Source organism: Chiloscyllium punctatum, chromosome 6, assembly GCF_047496795.1.
Source record: "Chiloscyllium punctatum isolate Juve2018m chromosome 6, sChiPun1.3, whole genome shotgun sequence".
Classification (NCBI taxonomy): domain Eukaryota; kingdom Metazoa; phylum Chordata; class Chondrichthyes; order Orectolobiformes; family Hemiscylliidae; genus Chiloscyllium; species Chiloscyllium punctatum.
Genome location: NC_092744.1, coordinates 32,434,608 through 32,454,862, shown reverse-complemented (window position 1 = coordinate 32,454,862; position 20,255 = coordinate 32,434,608). Strand labels below are relative to the sequence as shown.

General features: G+C 38.7%; 1 protein-coding gene across 1 annotated transcript in view; it reads right to left on the bottom strand.

The window, feature by feature from the left end:
* Positions 1-876: 876 nt before the first annotated feature.
* The window catches only part of LOC140478843 (transferrin receptor protein 1-like), a 44,142-nt gene continuing 24,763 nt past the window's right edge, over positions 877-20,255 (bottom strand). Inside the window, exons 9-19 of the mRNA XM_072572313.1 lie at positions 18,932-19,071; positions 16,585-16,751; positions 15,792-15,908; positions 14,856-14,941; positions 12,364-12,427; positions 10,977-11,044; positions 7,624-7,700; positions 6,608-6,692; positions 4,409-4,630; positions 3,231-3,371; positions 877-2,111 (exon numbers count right to left, since the gene is read on the bottom strand). Coding sequence (XP_072428414.1) covers positions 1,869-2,111; positions 3,231-3,371; positions 4,409-4,630; positions 6,608-6,692; positions 7,624-7,700; positions 10,977-11,044; positions 12,364-12,427; positions 14,856-14,941; positions 15,792-15,908; positions 16,585-16,751; positions 18,932-19,071 — 1,410 coding nt within the window. The 3' untranslated portion in view covers positions 877-1,868. The remainder of the gene's footprint in view (positions 2,112-3,230; positions 3,372-4,408; positions 4,631-6,607; positions 6,693-7,623; positions 7,701-10,976; positions 11,045-12,363; positions 12,428-14,855; positions 14,942-15,791; positions 15,909-16,584; positions 16,752-18,931; positions 19,072-20,255) is intronic.

The following is a 20,255-nucleotide window of genomic DNA, read 5'->3' as shown; positions in this document are numbered from 1 at the left end:
TTTGCCAAAGGTGTGATATAGTGATGCCTTGATTCATAAAGGAATGCAATGAATTCTTTGAAATTATCTATTTTCCCTTGCTTCAGAGTAGCACTGAAACTTAGCTTATTAGACCAAAGTAAAGACCACATCTTCAAACTCAGTGGGTAAATTGGAGATTAATTATATGCATTTTGTTTCAAAACAAAATTTTGCTGTCTCAAAGCAGACTAATTTCTCCAACAAACTGAAAGGGATTCCTTTCACCTATACTAATTCTGCTTTATGCCGGTTTATTTTCAAAAGTGTAATCACTAGCACTTAGCATGATGGAAGTGCTGTGGCTAGAACAAAGGTTTACTTTATATTAAAATGTTCACTGATGCCATTGAATAACATGATTAACAAAGGTTGAAGTCAACCCATTTCTCACCATCTCCTCAATCATTTCAATTTTCCTGGCTTAGATTCAATTCTTAAAAAAACTCTCCTCCACAGAGAAACCAACATAAATTTGTTTTTACACTGAATTAAAATACTCCTGTTTGTTTGCTTATATCCTATTTCCAGCAGCTTCTGTATTATGCTGTTCCAAGGAGTAATGTCATTATATTGAAGATGCAGAGAGGTCCTTGTTGCCCACATGGAATGCTCCAGGAGCATAATCCATCACACAAAATGTCTTAGGAGGAAAAGCTTGTTGGAACCTCAAAGGTTTCATCAGCATCTTGCAATGAATGACATGGCTGCAATTATCTAGGAAGGGGGTGGTGTTGGGGAAGAGCGATAAACAAGCTTATTAAATTGCAAGACAATTTGAAAATCTCTGATCTCCTAACTCAGTTTGTTTCATTACAGTACTCTTTATGCTGGAGATATTTGCATATTTCATGTTAGCTTTTATTTCATGTCATACCTCTATCTATCTTTATACAGGGGTGGATTAACTCAGTTGGCTAGACAGCTGGTTTGCAATGCAGAATGGCACGAACAGCATGGGTTCAATTTCTGGCTGGGGTCACCACGAAGGTACTAGATTCTCAACTCACCCACTGACCCTCAGGTTAAACTCACCTCACTCACTAATGAGAGAGGAGCAGTTCTACAGCCCTTTGGGAATATGGTGACTTTACTTCTTTGTTATCTCCTGCTTCCCCATGCACATTCAGTTCAATTTAAAATATTTCAGAGTTTTAAAGTACTCCTTTGCTCACCATAAAACAACGCAAGAACAACATATCAGTTATCTATGAAAGTACATATCACAGCTGCTTCTACATTGGTCTAAGGTGGTACTTGAACCAGATTTAAAATGTGTAGTTACCTCACACAAAGTGCTACATCCAAGAAAATTAATTTGCCAAAACTAGCTGCCAGAAAGACATGGTGAAAACCAGTCTTCCCTGGCTGCTGTTTTAAAATGAAGAGCAAACTTGGACTGTAGTTTTTATTGACAAGAGGATATCCGCCAGATGCACAATTTCTGTTCAGAGAACAAGCAAACCAAGTACACTAAGGCTAATGTATAAACAGCTTAAGTGGCAGCATTACAGAATGCAAAAAGATTATAGGTAACAAATACAGCTGAGATATTACCACTTCCTCCACACTGTTGGAAGAGAATGTTCTTCTAAGGCATCTGAATACACACCTGCAAGTTTATACTGGCAAGCAATTTTGTGTCTCAGATTTTGTACAACAGAAAAGGTTTGCATTTTAAGAAACCAGATGCCATATATCCAAATATGATTTAAAGACAAGTATCAATTAATCCATACCAGAATAGCAAAACCTAAGTGACAAGTGCTAAGGCTAATATATCTCAGCATTTTGAAACTAAACGTGATGCCTGAAGCCAAACCAGGTGAAGGCCTGTATAAATGATATGATCAGAAATTATTGCTGCTGGTCCACGCTTCTCCACCAAGTGCATTGGCTGCTCCCTGCACAGTCCAGGTAGCATAAGCCAAGTCGTTACGAGTCATATTGAAATCAACGAGTTCAGGATTCATCCTCAGAAGTTTCAGCTGCTCCACAATACCAGCAAGGGTATGGTTTCCTTTGCCATATAGCAGGTGTCTATATGGACAATTATTTATAGACACATAAGGAGAAAGAAAATTGTACTCCACCTGTTAGAATAAATAAAATTATCTGTTTTAATTAATTCTGCAGTCAAGGATAGAACATGTTATTTGGTGACCACAATTCATTGTTGCATAACTAGTTTAATAGATGAGAAAATCTATTTTGTCTGCATGTGCAAATGAATGTAAATGGGGCTTTACACAGAAAGAAGTGGGCCAAGATCTATTCCATTCCTTTTGACAAAAGCACTAATTTCACTCTGAATGAGCATCAGTTTGTGATGCAGAAGTGACAATGTCTTCCTCATTGGTCCACATTTACACTGAGTCTATATTGTCACCAAACTTCAATTTAAATGGTTGCTAGGCATTGAACGGCTGTAAATGCCGCTTTTAGCAACATAGTGCAATAGAAACAAAGTCATTTCATCCTATAAGTCTGTTCTGCTACATAGTACAACCATGGCTGATCTTCTACCTCAATTCCATTTCTCTGCTGTACACCTTATTGCTCAATGCACATAGGTTTTTGGATTCTATCACATGACTGATTTGGTTGAATAATACAACAGCATGCAGGGCAGAAAATTAAACACTCCATACCCATAGTGAAGAAATTTTCCTCACCTTAATGACGAATGCTTATTTTGAAACAATATCTATAGTGCCAGACTCCTCAGCCAGGAGAAGTATCCTTCCAGCATCTCAACAGTCACGCTCTTAGAATAACCTATTTCTTTTACTGATATTCAACACCTTTTTATTAATTATGAATTCTGTTGGCTTTATATCAGCCAAGTTTGTGCAAACTGCCATTTTTGTTTTTGGTTCTGATATTATGGACAAGTATGCTTCCCAATAGAAACCATAATGATCACAACAAGGACAGGTAAGTGGGGTGGCAAAGAGGTGCTCCAAGTCCAACCACCAGTCTATCTACATTCATAAAGCGTCAGATACCTTTACTAGTGCAGATTTCTCAATATAATTGTTTGAAACTCAAACATAAGAATGTTTGTCAGGGTCTGATCAACACCTGGCTGACCAAAAGTGTACCCATTGTTTAATCACCTCCACCCTGAGCAAAACAAAGCTGGAAGAGATCAAAATTACATTTACTTTTGGAGCTTATACACAGCAAGGCAGCAAAGCATAGAAATTTACCCTCATAATTCGATTGTTGTAGGTTCGACAGAGCAACACATTACTCATATCAGAACTTTCAATCTGATAACGCAGAGTATTGGCAGCACGGTAGAAGTCACCACGAGCTGAAAACAGCCATCTCATAGTCAGTCCACGTTCCTGCAGGAAGTAGTTTTTACTTTAGTTTCAAGACTAATTTTCATTGCATAACCCAAATTTTCAAATATTTTAGGTGGGAGCATGAATTTGTTGGATTGGCTGGATATATAGTCATATCTGTTTTTCGTGTAAAAATGGTGTGCACATCTTCAAGTGGCATAGATGAGCAAAAAAAGTAACATATGTTACAAAGTTTATTGAACACTGGACGAATCATTTGTTATACAGGTTTAATGATTTGGAGCTACATAATCCCAGAAAGCACCTACTTGGGAAACTAGATTTGGTCTTTAATAAACTTTCCAATTCCATAGCCAAAATGTCAACCAGTCTGCCATGTGCAGGACATCAGATGCACAAACTATACAAGATTAAAATTGGCAAAAAAAGTGAAGATGATACAAGGTTTCAAAATAATTGAGCTTGGTGAGCTACATCTAATAAGACAGTGCTGAGAGCAGTTTAGGATTCAAATTGATTGCAAATAAATGCTCCCATTAGCACAATTTGAATTTATATACCAGCCTCAGACCCAAGTGATTTCCAATTAATTACACTGCTAACCACAGGCAAACATGACAGTTATAATAAATAATTGCAAAGTCTCACAGCAATTTCAATTGTATGAATTACCAGATAACCAACGAAAATAAAAAACCTTAAAACAATAAAATACAAGACTCCTCTGCACATTTTGATAACTGCCACAGGGCAGCTCTCTTAGCAACTGGACTAAATCTCCAGCATAAAGTACATGTTCATTCATAATAGGACTTTCTAATCAAACTTCAGATATCATTACAATCCTCTGGTGGGGAGGGTGGATGAGAATCTGGCTCAGAGGTAAGGGCACTACCACTGAGCCCAACAGTAGCTTTTTTCTCCTCTCTGCTGTAGAAATCCTTGATAAGTGTGCAATTTTAACATTAATGGTACTTGTTATCTAACAACTCAACTTTTGCTTCAATTGTGACAATTGTATAGTTTATACTTCTGCCAGACTCTAACAGACTAAAGACTTTACATTTTTTGTTTACCTGCAATTCTGATGCATAGCTTTGAATGTCAATAATATAGCCAGACAAATCACTAGCATACTTCTGGTAATCGAGTGGAAGTTGATGGTGATGGATTAGCTTAATCACAGCAATCCCAACAACTTCTGCCATGGCACGGGTTACAGTTTCCAAGTTACCATTAGTAAATCTGGAGAGAGTATTCACTGTGTCCTCTTTTGTATTGTATGGGTAATTTTCATCCTGCAAGCAAAAAGACCAATAAGGAATTTTGATCATATACACAGACATCTAGTGTTGTGGCTCTGGTTTCAGTTAACGAAAATTAGAATTGCACAGCCTAAAAGTTATCTGAAAAAACCTGGCCATTTGATTTCACATTTGGTCTCATTCAGTGATATCTTATCAGGTATATCAAATTACAGCAATTTTCAGAAGGTGTTGATAAGGTGCCAGACATTAGGTGAATCCATGGTGTTAGAGGTAGTATATGGACATCAAGAGAGGATTAGCTAACCAATAGAAGACAGGGTTCGGTTAAGGAAGGCATTTTTAAGATGGCGACTTGTAACCAGTTGTGTGCCACAAGGATCAGGGATGGGGCCACAATTATTTATGATTTGCACTGAAGACTTGGACGAATAAAGTGAACAAGCTATAGATAAGCTTTGAGGGACAAAAATAGGTGGGAAGGCAAATGGTGAGGATGAAACACTGAGTCTGCACAGGGGCTATAGACAGGTCAATTGAGATGACAAAAACTTGGTAGATGGAATAGAACGTGGAGATATGTGAGGTTCTGACAGATTGAGAGGACCTCGCAGGGTGAATGCAGAAATGTTCTTTTTCCTTGAGGGAAAGCCTTGGATCAAATGGCGTAATCTCAGAACATAGGGATCAACATTTAAGACATAGTGAGAAGCAATTTCCTCTCAAGAGAATCTGTAAAATTCTTTACCACAGAGGGCAGTTGAGGCTAGGTTATTAAGTATATACAAGGCTGAGATAGCTTTTGAATCAGTAAGGGAATCAAGGTTTAAAGGGAAAAGGTAGGAAAGTAGAATTGAGGATTCTCAGATCAATCATGATCTCACTGAATGGCAGAACAAATCTGATGACCTCCTCTGCTCCTGCCTTATGGCCTTAATTTTCTACTGAGGACTCTCCAGAAACCATTTAGCAGATTAATGATCGACCGTTTAGAATGAGTATTTAAGTCACAGCCCATGTACGTTCTCAAAGTTACTCTGAACAGTGCAATAGATTCACGATCCTAAAATGAGAAAATAAAAATCAACTAGTTGCAGCATTAATAGTGAGCACTCAGCACTCAGGAGCAACTCAGTTGGTGCACTTCCCTTGCCTTTTCATTGTAGCCCTGCAAGTTTTTGCTTTAGATAATTCTTTCTTCATTCATCCTTTGCCATGGGCATCATTGGCGAAGCCAACACTTAATGCATTTTCCTAATGTGCCCTAGAAAGGCTAGTGGTGAAGTGCCTTTTTGAACCACTGCAGTCCCTATCGTGCTTGAACTGCCATACACTGTTCAACAAGAGAGTTTCAAAATATTTACACTATAACAGTGAAGGAGCTACTATCCAATTCCTTTTCGAAAATTAATAGAATCCAGCTTCACCGTGTTTTCACACTGCATTCCTAAATGCACACATTAAACTGTTAATACCTGGCCAAAAAAAACCCCAATAAACTTAGAGCAGAATCTCATTTTTGCAGGGTTTAGCTCCTCAAGTTAAGAACTTTCAGGGGTGGGTGCACAACATATCCCACCCACAAATAAGCAGCTACGATACATTTTCCCCTGAGTTGTATCATATACAAGGCAATTGCCTCATCTATGCACTGAATGATGGACACTAGATGGTCCTGTTATCTTATTCGCTTTGCTTAGACTATCTGTAATTTTCTGAAAATAGAACTTAAAAACTGTTGTTTGTAGAAATAGACATTATTGCTAATATTGACAAGCCCAGGCAGATAATATTCTGAAAATATTTTTTATTGCACCCCAAATCCCTCTTAAGGACTATATCAAAACCCCATAGCACAATTTGCCTCCACTTCTAGGACTGATGCCAGTAAGGATCCATCCAAAATACATAAGTTAACACCAGCAGAGTAAATTACACAGGGAAGTGAAAATTGTGTTCCATTCCAGATCTAACCCTCAATGCTTGCCAGCAATTTCAGAATCCACATACCTTGGTAAAACTGAGTCCCATAGCTGGAATCCCACCGATTGCCAAGAACGCATAAACACTGGTATCCATTGGAATTGGTCGTAAACTGTAAGAGACAATAATAATTTGTAAAAGAATGGTAACTGGAATTGGTAATTTAGTTATTTTCATCGTAGAGTGGAATTTCTGATCAGATTTTACCCATTTTGTGTTATGACCTCTGAAACTCAGTTTTTGAAAACTTACTTTATTAATCGATCTCCTAAGGCTGTGCTCGCAGCAAGATCCTACAAACATTTTTCCTCCAGCCCTGACTTCTTCCCTTCTTCTGTATCTTGCTGTCTCAATATCTTTGTTAAAAAAAATCACAACACCAGGCGATAGTCCAGTAGATTTATTCTGAAGTACTAGCTTTCAGAGAGCTGCTCTTTCATCAGGTCGCTGTGCAACAAGATCATAAGACACAAGTTACAGCAAAAAAGATTAGTGTCATGCAACTGAAACAATATATTGAATATTTGTTCAATATATTGTTTCAGTTGCATGACACTGTGATCTTTTGCTGTGACTTGTGTCTTATGATCCTGCTCCACAGCAACCTGACAAAGGAGCAGTGCTCCGAAAGCTGGTACTTCCAAATAAATCTGAACTATAACCTGGTGTTGAGAGTTTTTTTTTTAATTTTGCCCATTCCAGTCTCAAACCAGCACCGCCACATTATCAATACCTCTTGTTTGAAAAGAACATGCATGGATGGCAGGGTTAAAGATACTTATGACTCAAAACAAAAACCCTCCAATACTGTGGAGCTGTTATAAGAAAAAGTCATGCAATCTTAACAGCAACCCTGGTCATTATACGGCCAATCTCCTCAACCAGTAATCTCAAAACAATTTTTAAAAACTTGTCTAACATGTTATTGTGCAAATGTATCGGTGAAGAATATTGGATAAATGGCTGAAAATCTGTAAAGTCAAGATCATTCAGGGAGGAGGGGAGAAAACACTAATTTAAGCAAATAGTATCTAAAAACTTACACTGCTTTCAGCCAGTCACCGGCACCTGCTTCAGCCATTTCGTAGATAGATTTATCTGGTGATAAAGGACTTTTTACCTGTTTGGAAAGATTTACACAAACCATAGCAATATAGAATAATTTAACAAAAAGATCAAGGGGTTTAATTCTTATTTCTTAATGTAAATATCAACTCAATTCCAAAAATATCAGCATCTGACTTGATAAAAATTACCTCAAGACTCGTGAAACAACACAACCAATTCAGACTCATCCTTGCCAATATTTATTTAAAAGAATGGAGTCATTATATCACAGACCGCAACATAAAAGTGTCTTAGATTCTCATTTGGTTCATAGTGTACAATGATCCAGGTTCAGAGAACCAAACTGGACAGAAGGAATAAGGCGGAAAAATAATAGGCCCCACAACATTAACGACCCTGTAGGATAGAGTTTCAATCAAGAAATAATGGAAGCTTATAAGAATTATGCTGCAATAATCATGGGGGGTTTTAATCTTCACATACACTGGACAACCAAATTACCAAAGTAGCCTGGAAATGAGTTTAGGTTCAACTCTGCATTCAAAAGCTGCTTGGAGCAATTTCTGGAACCAACATGGGAAGAGGTTATTTCAGACATCATATTGTGCAACGAGACAGGATTAATGAATGACCTCAGGGTAAGTTATCATTGAGGCAAGAATGATCATAAGGAATTTCTTGCTCTGTTTGAAGGCAAGAAACTTAGGCCAAAAGCCCCATCTTAAATTTAAATTCAATTGTAAGGTAATGAAGGCAAGTTAGCTAATGCAGAGTAGAAAAAGTAGTTTAAAGTAAAGATGGCAGATAAATCACATGCAGAAATTTAAAGATAACATTTCATGTATCTCAAAATAGCTATTCCATTGAGGGGAAAAATGAAATAAGCATGCACTCTCTGTGGCTAACAAAGTTAAGGATGGCATTAAACTAGGCGGCACGGTGGTTAGCACTGCTGCCTCTCAGCACCAGAGACCCGGGTTCAATTCCCGCCTCAGGCAACTGTCTGTGTGGAGTTTGCACATTCTCCCAGTGTCTGCGTGGGTTTCCTCTGGGTACTCCGGTTTCCTCCCACAATTCAAAAATGTGCAGGTTAGGTGAATTGGCCATGCTAAATTGCCTGTAGTGTTAGGTGAAGGGGAAGATGTAGGGGAATGGGTCTGGGTGGGTTGCACTTCGGTGCGTCGGTGTGGACTTGTTGGGCCGAAGGGCCTGTTTCCACACTAAGTAAGAAATCTAATCTAAATTGAAAGAAACAGGTGCACACTACTGCAAGAATTGTGATAACCCAGAATTTTGAAACCATTAAAAGGATGGTTAAAAATGTGACAAAGAAAATAGAGTATAAGAGAAAACTATCAATAAATGTAAAAACAGATTTAAAAATAAAATCTTTTGCAGGATGAAGGCATGTTGACATTTATAGACCACAACAAGCCATCTTCTTGAACTACTGCGGGTTACCTTGGTGGCAATAGGTACTTCTGCAATGCTGTTCGGAAAGCAGTCCAGGATTTTGAACCAGTGATAATGAAGAAACAGCAATACATTTCAAAGAAGGATTGTGTGGGACTTGGAGAGCAACTTGCAGATGATGCATCTGCCACCCTTGTCCTTTTAGGTAAGGGATGTCACTAGCTTAGAAGGTGCAAGGATGAGTTGCCGCAGCTTATCTTATGAATGATGCACATTATTGCCACTGTGCATCAATCAAGCTGACTGCTTAATCCTGGATGGTGCTGAGTTTCTTGAGTGCTATTGGAGACACTTTCCACTTCCCTGGGTGAGCATTTTGCATCATATTCTTGACTTGTACATAGTCGGAGGGCTTTGGGGAGTCACTCCTGGCCTACTCTTATAGCAGCAATATTTAGCATGTACAGTTTAGCTTGTTGCCAATGGTAATCCCCAGAATCTGGTAATACCATCAAATAGTAAGCAGTAATAGTTTTCCTCTCTTGACTGAAATAGTCATTATCTGCCACTTGGGTGGCATGCATCTTATTTGACACTTTCAGCCCAAGGTAAAAAATGATGTAGAGTCTTATTGCAAAAGGCAAGCAACTATTTCAGCATTTGCAAATGTCCTGAATAGTGGTGAATATTGTGCAATTTTCAGCAAATATCTCCACTTCTAACTTGTATTGGAGGGAAGGCTGTTGGTGACACAGCTGAATACAAGTTGGGACAATGGCACTGCCCTGGAAAGCTCCTGCAGTGATATCCTTGGACTAAGATGACTGACCTTCAACCAAACTAAAAAGTGCATGCAAGAGCGAGTGTGTGCTTAAATGTTGCTCCCTTAGAGAGCAAGGCTGTGGAATAAAAAAATTGGCAAAAGGTTTGTACAAGTATTTTGTATCAAAAGCATGGTAGGAGACAAACAAAGCATGACAAGTAGGAAATCTAGAGCCAAAAAGGGAGAGCAGAACAGAATAGAGGAAAAAGTATCAGGAAAACTAACCGCACTCTAGGCTGACAAGTTCTTAGGATCTGATGGCTTGCATTTTCAGGTCTAAAGAAAGCAGCTATAAAGATTGTGGATGCATTGATATTAATCTTTCAAAATTCCAGATTGTGGAAAGTGGTCATCAGATATGAAAACTGTTAAAATACAACAGCACTATTCAAGAAAGTAAGTCGAAATGGAAATGAAAACAGTATCAGGAAATTTAGAAAACCAATAAAATCACAAAATGCAGAGTCTTTGGAAAGGAAAAACTTGCGATTTGTTTTTAAGACTTGCGAATATAATAACCAGTGTGGATAATGGATACCAGATGATGCGGTGTATTTGGGCTTTCAAAATGCATTGGATAAAGTCCCACATAAAAATTGATTTTTAATCAATGCAGAGTTAAACATATGGAGACAACAAGAAAGTGAAATAAGGTCTCAATCAGATCAGGCATGATCTCATCAGACTCAAATGGGCCAAATGGCTTACTCTTGATGCTATTTTGTATGACAATTAAAAACTCAAAAATGTTTCAAGAAATGAAGTGGGTAGTTTGAGTTAAGAACGATCAACAGAAATGTTTAGTGGTAATAAGATCTCTTTACAATTACTGTGGTGTTCTATGAGAAGTGTACTGTAAAAGGTATCAGAGTAATAATGCTGATTTAAATAGGAACATTTTTAAACAACATCTCTGTGGCAGTCAACATTAGCATTTCTTAAGATAAGCTCAAGAACCCAGTCTTTAAAAATCTTCAGGCAGAAACAGACAAGGCTTTCAGGAAGTGTTTAATGACAGTTCAGGTCTTTTGAACTTCGTGGATGCGGTAAAATTATTAATTAAGTACACATTAATCAGCATTAAAATCTTACCATGGAAATTGTCTCTCGAATTAGATTATGCAACATGGAACTGCCAAATATTTCAAAATTTGTGCCTCCTGGAACAGAACAAAGACTCATGATTGACTTATTTCAGAAACCTCTTTCAGATAATATTGAAATCTATTTTAAGATTTTCTTTAAATCAATTCACGGCCACTGAAACTATTTATCTTGGAATTTTCCTGGATGCAGTTTCCTTCTCGCTGATAAAAATTCCTAGCTCTTTGTTCAAAAGCAATTCATCCCATTTACCCTTGCACTATTCGCAGAATCAAATGAGGAACAAACTATAACAAAAAGAAATTGAACAATAACTTTGCACTTTGATTACAGAAAGGCTTCTTCTGGGACCTCAGACATCATAAATTTGGTACCTCAAGGAACCAAAGACCTGAACTGACACTAACCATTAGAATTCGTATGCCTCCATATGTTGAATTCAAACGTTCAGGAGGAGCTTATTTCCTTAAACTTTAAGATTAAAAAATTTTTAAAAATTCACAAAGCTTGTGGGACTGCATAGGATAATGAAAGTAAGAAACTGTAAGACTTAGTCAACTATAACATTTGGTTCCATATAGATAAAATATGCTTATATTGGACATATGTGTTGGTGTGCACAGGGTGATTCATTAATGTTTCAACATTCAAATTCAATGCAAATGCAGTTAATTTTTAAACTGATGCCATACCTGGAGCGCAATCAAAGGAAGTAACTCTGTTAAACGTTAGAGAAAAAAAAAGTGCATGCATATAATAATGGTAAACAAGAGTAAAATAATGCAAGTTACTCCAGCCTTTTTTCCCCTTATTCCAACCAAATTCTAGCTTACCATCTGGGGAAGATTCAAGTGCTAGGAAATCCATTTGGCTGACACCAACAGCAATAGGCAACTACACATGCACACATTCAGGAACACAGATATGCACAGTTCCAAGCAATAAGTCATCGTGTAGACCTTACGTGCGATGTCATGTGCAAATGCAGTTAGTGCAAGTGCAGGGAAGCACATGTAATTTTGAACTGGAGACTCAGTAGTGAAGGGAGTGGATAGGAGGGAACACTGGAGGGAAAAGGAAGAGGATCTAACCACGACATCGTTCCACATCATCCACAATTCCCCTGAGTTTCTGCCCTGCCCCCACTTTCCCCAAACCCTCCCCTCATGATCTCCTCGGCCCAAATCTCTTCACCCACTCCAACTTCCCAGGTCCTCCTGATTTTCTTCCATCGCTGGGCTGAGTCCCCTGGAAACGTGTGCATACGCGATTTAAAGCAGCACATAACACATGCAATCATGTCAGAAAATGCAGTCTTTTAAAAAGAAACTAAGCTTACCTATATACTCTCAAATAAGGATCACTGTTGACTTACCTAGTACAGCTCTGTCAAGACTAAAGTAGGTACAGACTTTCAAATGTAACACAGACATGTATCCCTGAAAAAAAAACACATCAATAAATTCAATTTATGAAAATACTAATGTACTAAACTAAACTGCGATAGACTAAATTAGAAATGTATGGATTATTGCTTTTTACTAATTTTAAACAATCTGAAAACAAGGTCTATTCTTTCATCCCTCTCCAAAATTAATCACAGTATTGACAAAGGACATATATCGCCATTAACATTCTTAGAATGGCAAGAAACCTTACAAGCATAACTAATCTTTCCATTCTAGATGCTCTGCGCTCCCCCATTCCTACTTTTTTGTACACGTTGCATGCAATCATCAGTTTGAAATGGAAACTTTATGTCAGTGATGCTAGTTGAAGTTCAAAGATTAAATTGATTTAGAACAGTGATTTAGAACAGTGATTTAGAACAGTGATTTAGAACAGGATTTGTCTTTGTCTGACTAACTATCCTGCCAATTAAAACATCAGTCACCACCTGCAATTTATGTACCTTCCATTGCCAGCTATTTGGAATTATTAGTGGTGGTTTAAAAATCAGTCTCCTGTTTGGAGACTTGGAAAAAAAAGCAGGCGTAGAATGAAATAACCACATGGAATGTTGGGTTGTATTGATTAAAGAGCACATTAGTTAAAAAGAATCACATTAACTCTGCTTTTTTCCCCGCTGATGTATTGCCAGCAATTTCTGTTTCAGAGCTCCAGCATCTGCAGTTTTATTTTAGTTAGATACATATATGTCTGTTGAAGTAAGCTCAAATGATTCTAATAAATATTATGCTATTATGTTACATTAAAATTCCTAAAAGCAATAAAGACTCAAAACCAATTTTCTCAACAAATGCAATGGCACGTACTGTATAATGCCAGTAAAATCCACATTTCTGGTATTGCAGTGGCAATGGTTATATTCCTATTTGACACAAGTACTGCACAAATATATGTGTTATAATATTTATATTCATCAGATGAAAAAAGATGAAAACATGGGCTATTTAACCATAAGGTACAGGAGCAGAATTAGGCCATTCTGTCCATCAAGTCTGCTCACCATTTGGTCATAGCAGATATGTTTCTCAACCACACTTTCCTGCCTTCTTCCCCTATTCCTGGATCCCCTTACTAACCAAGAACATATCATCGTCTTAAATAAGTGCAAGACTTGGCCTCAGTCTTCCAAGGCAATGGGTACCACAGATTCACCACCCTCTCTGGTTGAAGAAATTCCTCAACTCAAGTTTTAAAAGGTCATTATTTCACTCTAAGGCAGTACCCTCAGTCTCAGTCTCTCCTACTAGTTGAAACATCTTTTCCACGTTCACTCTCTAGGCCTCAGTATTCTGTAAACTGCAATGAGATTCCGCAGCCCCCTGCACCTCATCCTTCTAAACTCCACTGAGTAGAGTCCTCAACTGCTCTTCATATGACAAGCCCTTCATTCCTGTGGTCATTGTGAACCTCCTCTACATCCTCTGAGGATAGCAGATCCTTCCTTAGATACAGGGCAGAAAACAGCTCAATATTCTAAATATGGTCCGACTAGCGCTTTGTACAGCTTCAGCAGTACATCTTCGCCCTTTTAATCCAGCCCTCTCTAAATGAATGCTAACACTGCATTTGCCTTCCTAACTCCCAAATGAACCTGCATGTTAATCTTAGGAGAATCCTGAACTAGGACAGAGTTCCTTTGATTCAGATTTACAAAGTATTCTATGTTTCTATTTTTTCCATCAAAGTGAATAGCTTCACACTTTCCCACATTGTATTTCATCTTGTAGCTTGGTTCAAGTCCTTCTGCAGTCTCTCTTCTTCCTCACCATATCCCACCCTCCATCTATCTTTGCAGCAGTACTCTTAAATGCTTCATCCAGATTGTTAACATATAACATGAATAGTTGTGGCCCCAACACTGACCCCTGCGGAACTCCACGACTCATTGGCTGCCAAAAAGACCCCTTTGTCGACACACTCTGCTTTCTGTCAGTCAGCAAATCTTCTATCCATGCTAGTAACTTGCCCCCAACACAATGTGCTCTTTGCCCCTTAGTATGTCTCTTAACATGGAGGAAATTACATTGGAAAGTCTTTACTCAGTCATTCTGCAGTGTTTTTAAGAATGTCATATCTTCAACGTGAAGATTTGGTTATTTATTTAATCTATCAGGTGTCGTTAATTGATCCACTTTTATTCATCGAGTCTTAGTCCTGACAAAATGGTCATCAGCTGTCTTTAAGTAATTTTGTTCTAACACAGTGACTTAGTTGAAATGATGTTCCCTTAAAATACTTTAAGGACGAAGCATATCTCAAATACATCTTTTATATATTAAACAAAAAGTTCTTTTGAGTGAGTCAGTGCCCATCAAGAGAAAGCGAATTTTAAGTAACCCATTCATAAAATGCTGCATCCTTAAGCAGTTCTTAAAAACTGAAAATTTGAAGTCTAACCTCTAGCCATTCTGTTGCTCCAACTGCTCCAAAACTACCACCGCTCCAGCTTGCAAAGATAATACTTCTTCTGGGTCTGAAACCATCTATGTAGCAAAGTAAGTAGAATTAAAAATAAACATTTTATCTGTTAATATTAAAAAAGTTCGAAATATTTTGCAATGAACTCATAACTTAGCTCTCAGTAGCTTGAACAGATATACATACATGATACTGAAGCATACATAATACTAGCTCCCATAAGAGCAGAGCAAACAGATTCTAATCAAGTTTGCAGTTGAGGCAGGGAAATTGGGCAGGGAAGGGGGAATACACAAAGATGGTAGTTTCCACTCCCAAGTTGTCCACGTGATTTGTTTCAGAAAAATCAATATGGACACCAAGAAAAATCAGACTACAATGCCACAATCTCCTAAGTCTATTCACAAATAGAAGTAACCCTGCCATTTATCGTACCAAGTCTTATCATAGACAGGATACACGTAGTCAATCAAGCAATCTAGATTTGTGGACTTCTCCCCACTAAAAGCAGTCAGGTGAAATAAAAAAACAAAATACAGGTCCATCAGTGCCTGTGGAGAAAAGTTTACTCTGCTCAATGAAACAATTTGTTAGGTTTAACTTATTTTCCAAAATGGGAAACCATTTCTGACTAAGAGAAGTTTGATGTTATTTCTCCGAACCATTCAAAACCATCTGTATTTTGGGCTTAACATAGCAACATTTTCCAAGTGGATGCCAGTTATTCCAAACAGCTCTTTTTCCAACAATCAGAGCATATCTTCATCATTTGGGATCAGTTTTGGATGGTTAAATACTTAACATAGATCACACTTGTTACTGTAAAAACAAACAGTTTTATGTAGGTAGGGTATTCCACCCTTCGTCCCATACAACTTTAATAAGCACATATTCAATGTAGCCCTATACTCTCACCTTCAACCATTCTTGTAAAGATTCTGAACAGCTCCAACAGCAAAGCAGTTCCCACTCCAGATTCTGCTGCACCAGGGCCAAAGGCATCACGCTGAGCACCAATTACAACATAATGATCTAAGTGTGGCAAAAAAAATTAAAAGCAGACGAATTACATTGGGCAATTATCGACAGAGGAACCTCAATTATCCGAAGGAAATGCGCGGGGAGTATTCCATTCTGTTAATCAAATGCTGGATAATCAACCGACTGATAACATAGTTAGACATGCATCGTGACCTTGTTCAGATCATCCGAAATTCAGTTAATCAATTGTCGGATAATCGAGGTTCCTCTGAATTATACAAGTAAAAACTACCATCAGATCAGACATATTGACAGCTGGACATTTGATAATTGTCAAGCTAGAGTCAAAGCACTTTGAAGGTATTGTATCATCTTTCCAATCTTCATTTATAAGGCTGTAAATGTTAGCTCTATACAGACTACTTTGTATATTAATCTGTTATTTTGACCTTGAGTAGGACAACTAGTCAGGTCAACATTTTCACAGCACTTAGATCTTCATTCTTGCCTATATCTTCGCAATATAATGCTGCTCCAAGGTCAGTCAAATTTCAAACAAACATTCAGCATAATTTTGTTTAAGAACATGTTTGCAGTTCTGAACTCAGGGGAAGGAGGACTGAGACAAGGATTTTTGCTTTTCTGCTTAAGACGACACCTGAATCACCAGTGGATAGTTACGTGATTGCTACTCATCTGCACTGAATAAATTTAAATAATAAATTACCTGGTTCTTCGAACCCCTTAACAACTGCAAAGACATTGTGCATTGCTCTTACTTCTTCAACATTATTCACTTCCATCATTACTTGTTCATCATTGTTGGCAAACCCTGGCCCAACTTTGGTTGCTTTGCTCTTCCAACTAGATGGAGCTGCTTCACCACCCAATTTACTAAAAAAAGAAACCTACAGATTACTAAAACAAAATACAGGCTTCAAATTATAATCAAAATAGAAATGTGGGGAAATATATGGTAACATCTGGAAAAATATCCATATTACAGAGATGGTAGGGTTGGATGTCTTAAAACACAAGGACGATAAATCAATTATAGTCTAGAATACTGTGGGAAACTATAGAAATGATTCATGGGCCCCTTGCTGAGATGTTTGGATCATTGATAGTCACAGGTAAGGTGCTGGAAGACTGGAGGTTGGCGAATATGGTGCCACTATTTAAGAAAGGTAGTAAGGAAAAGCCAGGGAAATATCGACTGATGAGCCTGACAGTGGTGGTGGGCGACTTGTTGAAGGAAATCCTGAGGGACGAGATTTAAATGTATGTGGAAAGGCAAGGACTGATTAGGGATACTCAAAATGGCTGTGTGTGGGGGAAATAATGTCTCACTAACACTTGAGATTTCTGAAGTAGTAATGAATATGGATACAGAACTGGCTCAAAGGTAGAAGACAGAGGATGGTGGTAGAGGGCTGTTTTTCAGATTGGAGGCCTGTGACCAGAGGTGTGTCACAAGGATCGGTTCTGGGTCCACTACTTTTCATCATGTTATATAAACGATTTGGATGCAAGTATAAGAGGTATAGTTAGTAAATTTGCAGTTGACACCAAAATTGGAGGTGTAGTAGACAGCGAAGAAGATTACCTCAGATTACAACAACAGGATCTTGATCAGATGGGCCAACTGGCTTTAGACAGAAGTGAGGTGCTTCGTTTTGGAAAGGCAAACCAGGGCAGGACTTATATGCTTAATGATTACATGAGATTCCCTACGCTGTGGAAACAGGCCCTTCAGTCCATACCAACCCGCCAAAGAGTAACCTACCCAGACCCATTTCCCTCAGACTAATGCACCTAACACCACTGGCAATTTAACATGGCCAATTCTCCTGGCCTGCACATCTTTGGACTTTGGGAGGAAACCGGAGCACTCGGAGAAGACTCACGCAGATACAGGGAGAATGTGCAAACTCCACACTGACAGTAGTCCAAGGCTGGAAACAAACCTGGGTCCCTGGTGCTGTGAGGTAGCAATGCTAACTAACCACTGAGCCACGGGATTTAATGGCAAGGTCTTGGAGGGTGTTGCTGAACAAATAGACCTTGGTGTTCAGGTTAACAGTTGCTTGAAATTGGAGTTGCAAGTAGATAGGATATAGTGAAGGCAGCATTTGGTATGCTATCCTTTATTGGTCAGAGCTAGCAGTAGGAGTTGGGAGGTCAAGAGCAGTCTCTAGAGGACACTGGTTAGGCCACTTTTGCAAGTGTGCACAAATCTGGTCTTCCTGCTATGGGAAGGGTGTTGTGAAACTTGAAAGGGTTCAGAAAAGACTGGCAAGGATGTTGCCAGGGTTGGAAGGTGTGAGCTATAGGGAGAAGCTGAATAGGCTGGGGCTATCTTGTCTGGAGAGTCAGAGGCTGAGGGATGACTTTATAGAGGTTTATAAAGTCATGAGGGGCATAGAAAGGGTAATAAAACAAGGGCTTTTACCTGTGGTAAGGTAGTCCAGAACTACAAGGCATATGTTTAAGGTGAGAGGAGAAAGCTTTAAAAGGGACCTAAGAGGCAACTTTTTCATGCAGAGAGTGCTGCGTGTATGTAATGAGCTGCCAGAGAAAGTGGAGGAGGCTGGTACAATTATTACATTTAAAAGGTGTCTGGATGGTTTTAGGAATAGGAAGAGCTTAAAGGTATATAGGCCAAGTGCTGGCAAATTTATTTAGGATATGTGGTCAGCATTGGCGAGTTGGACCAAAGGGTCTGTTTCTGTGCTATATGTCTTTCTAACTCTAAGTAAACAGAGATTTGAAACTGGAAATGTGTGTAACGATGGCCCCGGACATCTTAGCTGCTGAACTATGCAGACCAAAAAATTTAAACCATCTTCTATGCTAAGCTACAGATCTTCATCAAGACAAAGAAGGCCTGAGCAATCAGAGTTGAAAATAATTAAGTGAATTGCAACATTTCATTGCGCATGTCAGTCCAGATCAGAGCACTAACTGAAAACAAAAATACATGGCACACATTATAGGTCATACAACTTCCTATGCTGCGAAAAGCAAAGTTCATGGATTAACAAGTTCTCCATACTTATGGAACGTATCTTTACCGGAGAAGCGATGTAACTGCATTTGCACTAATTGAGTGAACTAAGATTCCAGGAAGTCCTGACGATTTAGTTGGTGGGAACTGTGTGTGATTGAAGGATGGAAATCCAGGAGAACGTGGATCACCCAAGCCCATGTGAACCTTTTAAAAATAAAAATAAAATGCACCTGTTAACTTTACACAGTCAAGAAAATGAGTAGACACAGTAAGAATAACATTTTGCAGGCAAGTATTTTGGAGTGGTCACCAATGACAATATGAACTTATGATCGTTCTAATTTCTTCATTTCAGCTTACTTTAAACACCCCATTTGCAGGTATTCCTGTACTGCTGCCAGCACACTCTGTTCAGGCCTCATTTAATGAGTTGATCTGTGGCAGGCCAGCAATGTCAGAGTGAGGGAAATGGTAATCCATTAGATTGTCGATGAATTTAGTTCTGTCATTGTTGGTCCACAAGCCCTCATTAGATGCTCAGTACTGAGTGCTATTCTATTGAAGGTATTTGGAATTTATCCCACTTAACCATGGTGACAATGCCACATGACATAACAGGATTTCTTCTTGACAATGACTGTGCAGTAATTACTGCTACCCATATCATGGACAGAGGCACCAATGATAGGTAGAGTCAGAGTCATGCAGTGTACAGCATGGAAACAGACCCTTCAGTCCAACCTGTCCATGCCGATCACATATCCTGAACTAATCTAGTCTTATTTGCCAGCATTTGGCCCATATCCTTCTAAACCCTTCCAATTTATATACCTGTTAGATATTGCAATTGTACCAGAATCCACCACTTCATCTGGCAGCTCATTCTGTACATGCACCATCCTCAGTGCAAAAATGCTGCCCCTTCGGTCTCTTTGAAATCTTTCTCTTCTCACCTTAAACTTATGCCCTCTAGTTTTGGACTCCCCCACCCCAGAAAAATGGCCTTGTCTATATACCTAATCCATGCCCCTCATGACTTTATAAAATCTCTCTATAGTTACCCCTCAGCCTCCGAGACGCCAGCCAATTCAGCCTGTCCCTATAGCTCAGACTCTCTAATCCTGGCAACATCTTTGTAAATCTTTCGTGAACCCATTCAAGTTTCACAACATCCTTCCTATAGCAAGGAGACCAGATTTGCATGCAGTATTCCAAAAGTGACCTAACAGACGTCCTGTACAGCTGCAACATGATCTCCCAACTCCTACATGCAATGCACCCAACTGTAAAGGAAAGCATACCAAATGCCACCTTCATTATGCTATCTACCTGTGACTCCACCTTCAAGGAACTATGAACCTGCACTCAAAGGTCTCTTTGTTCAGCAG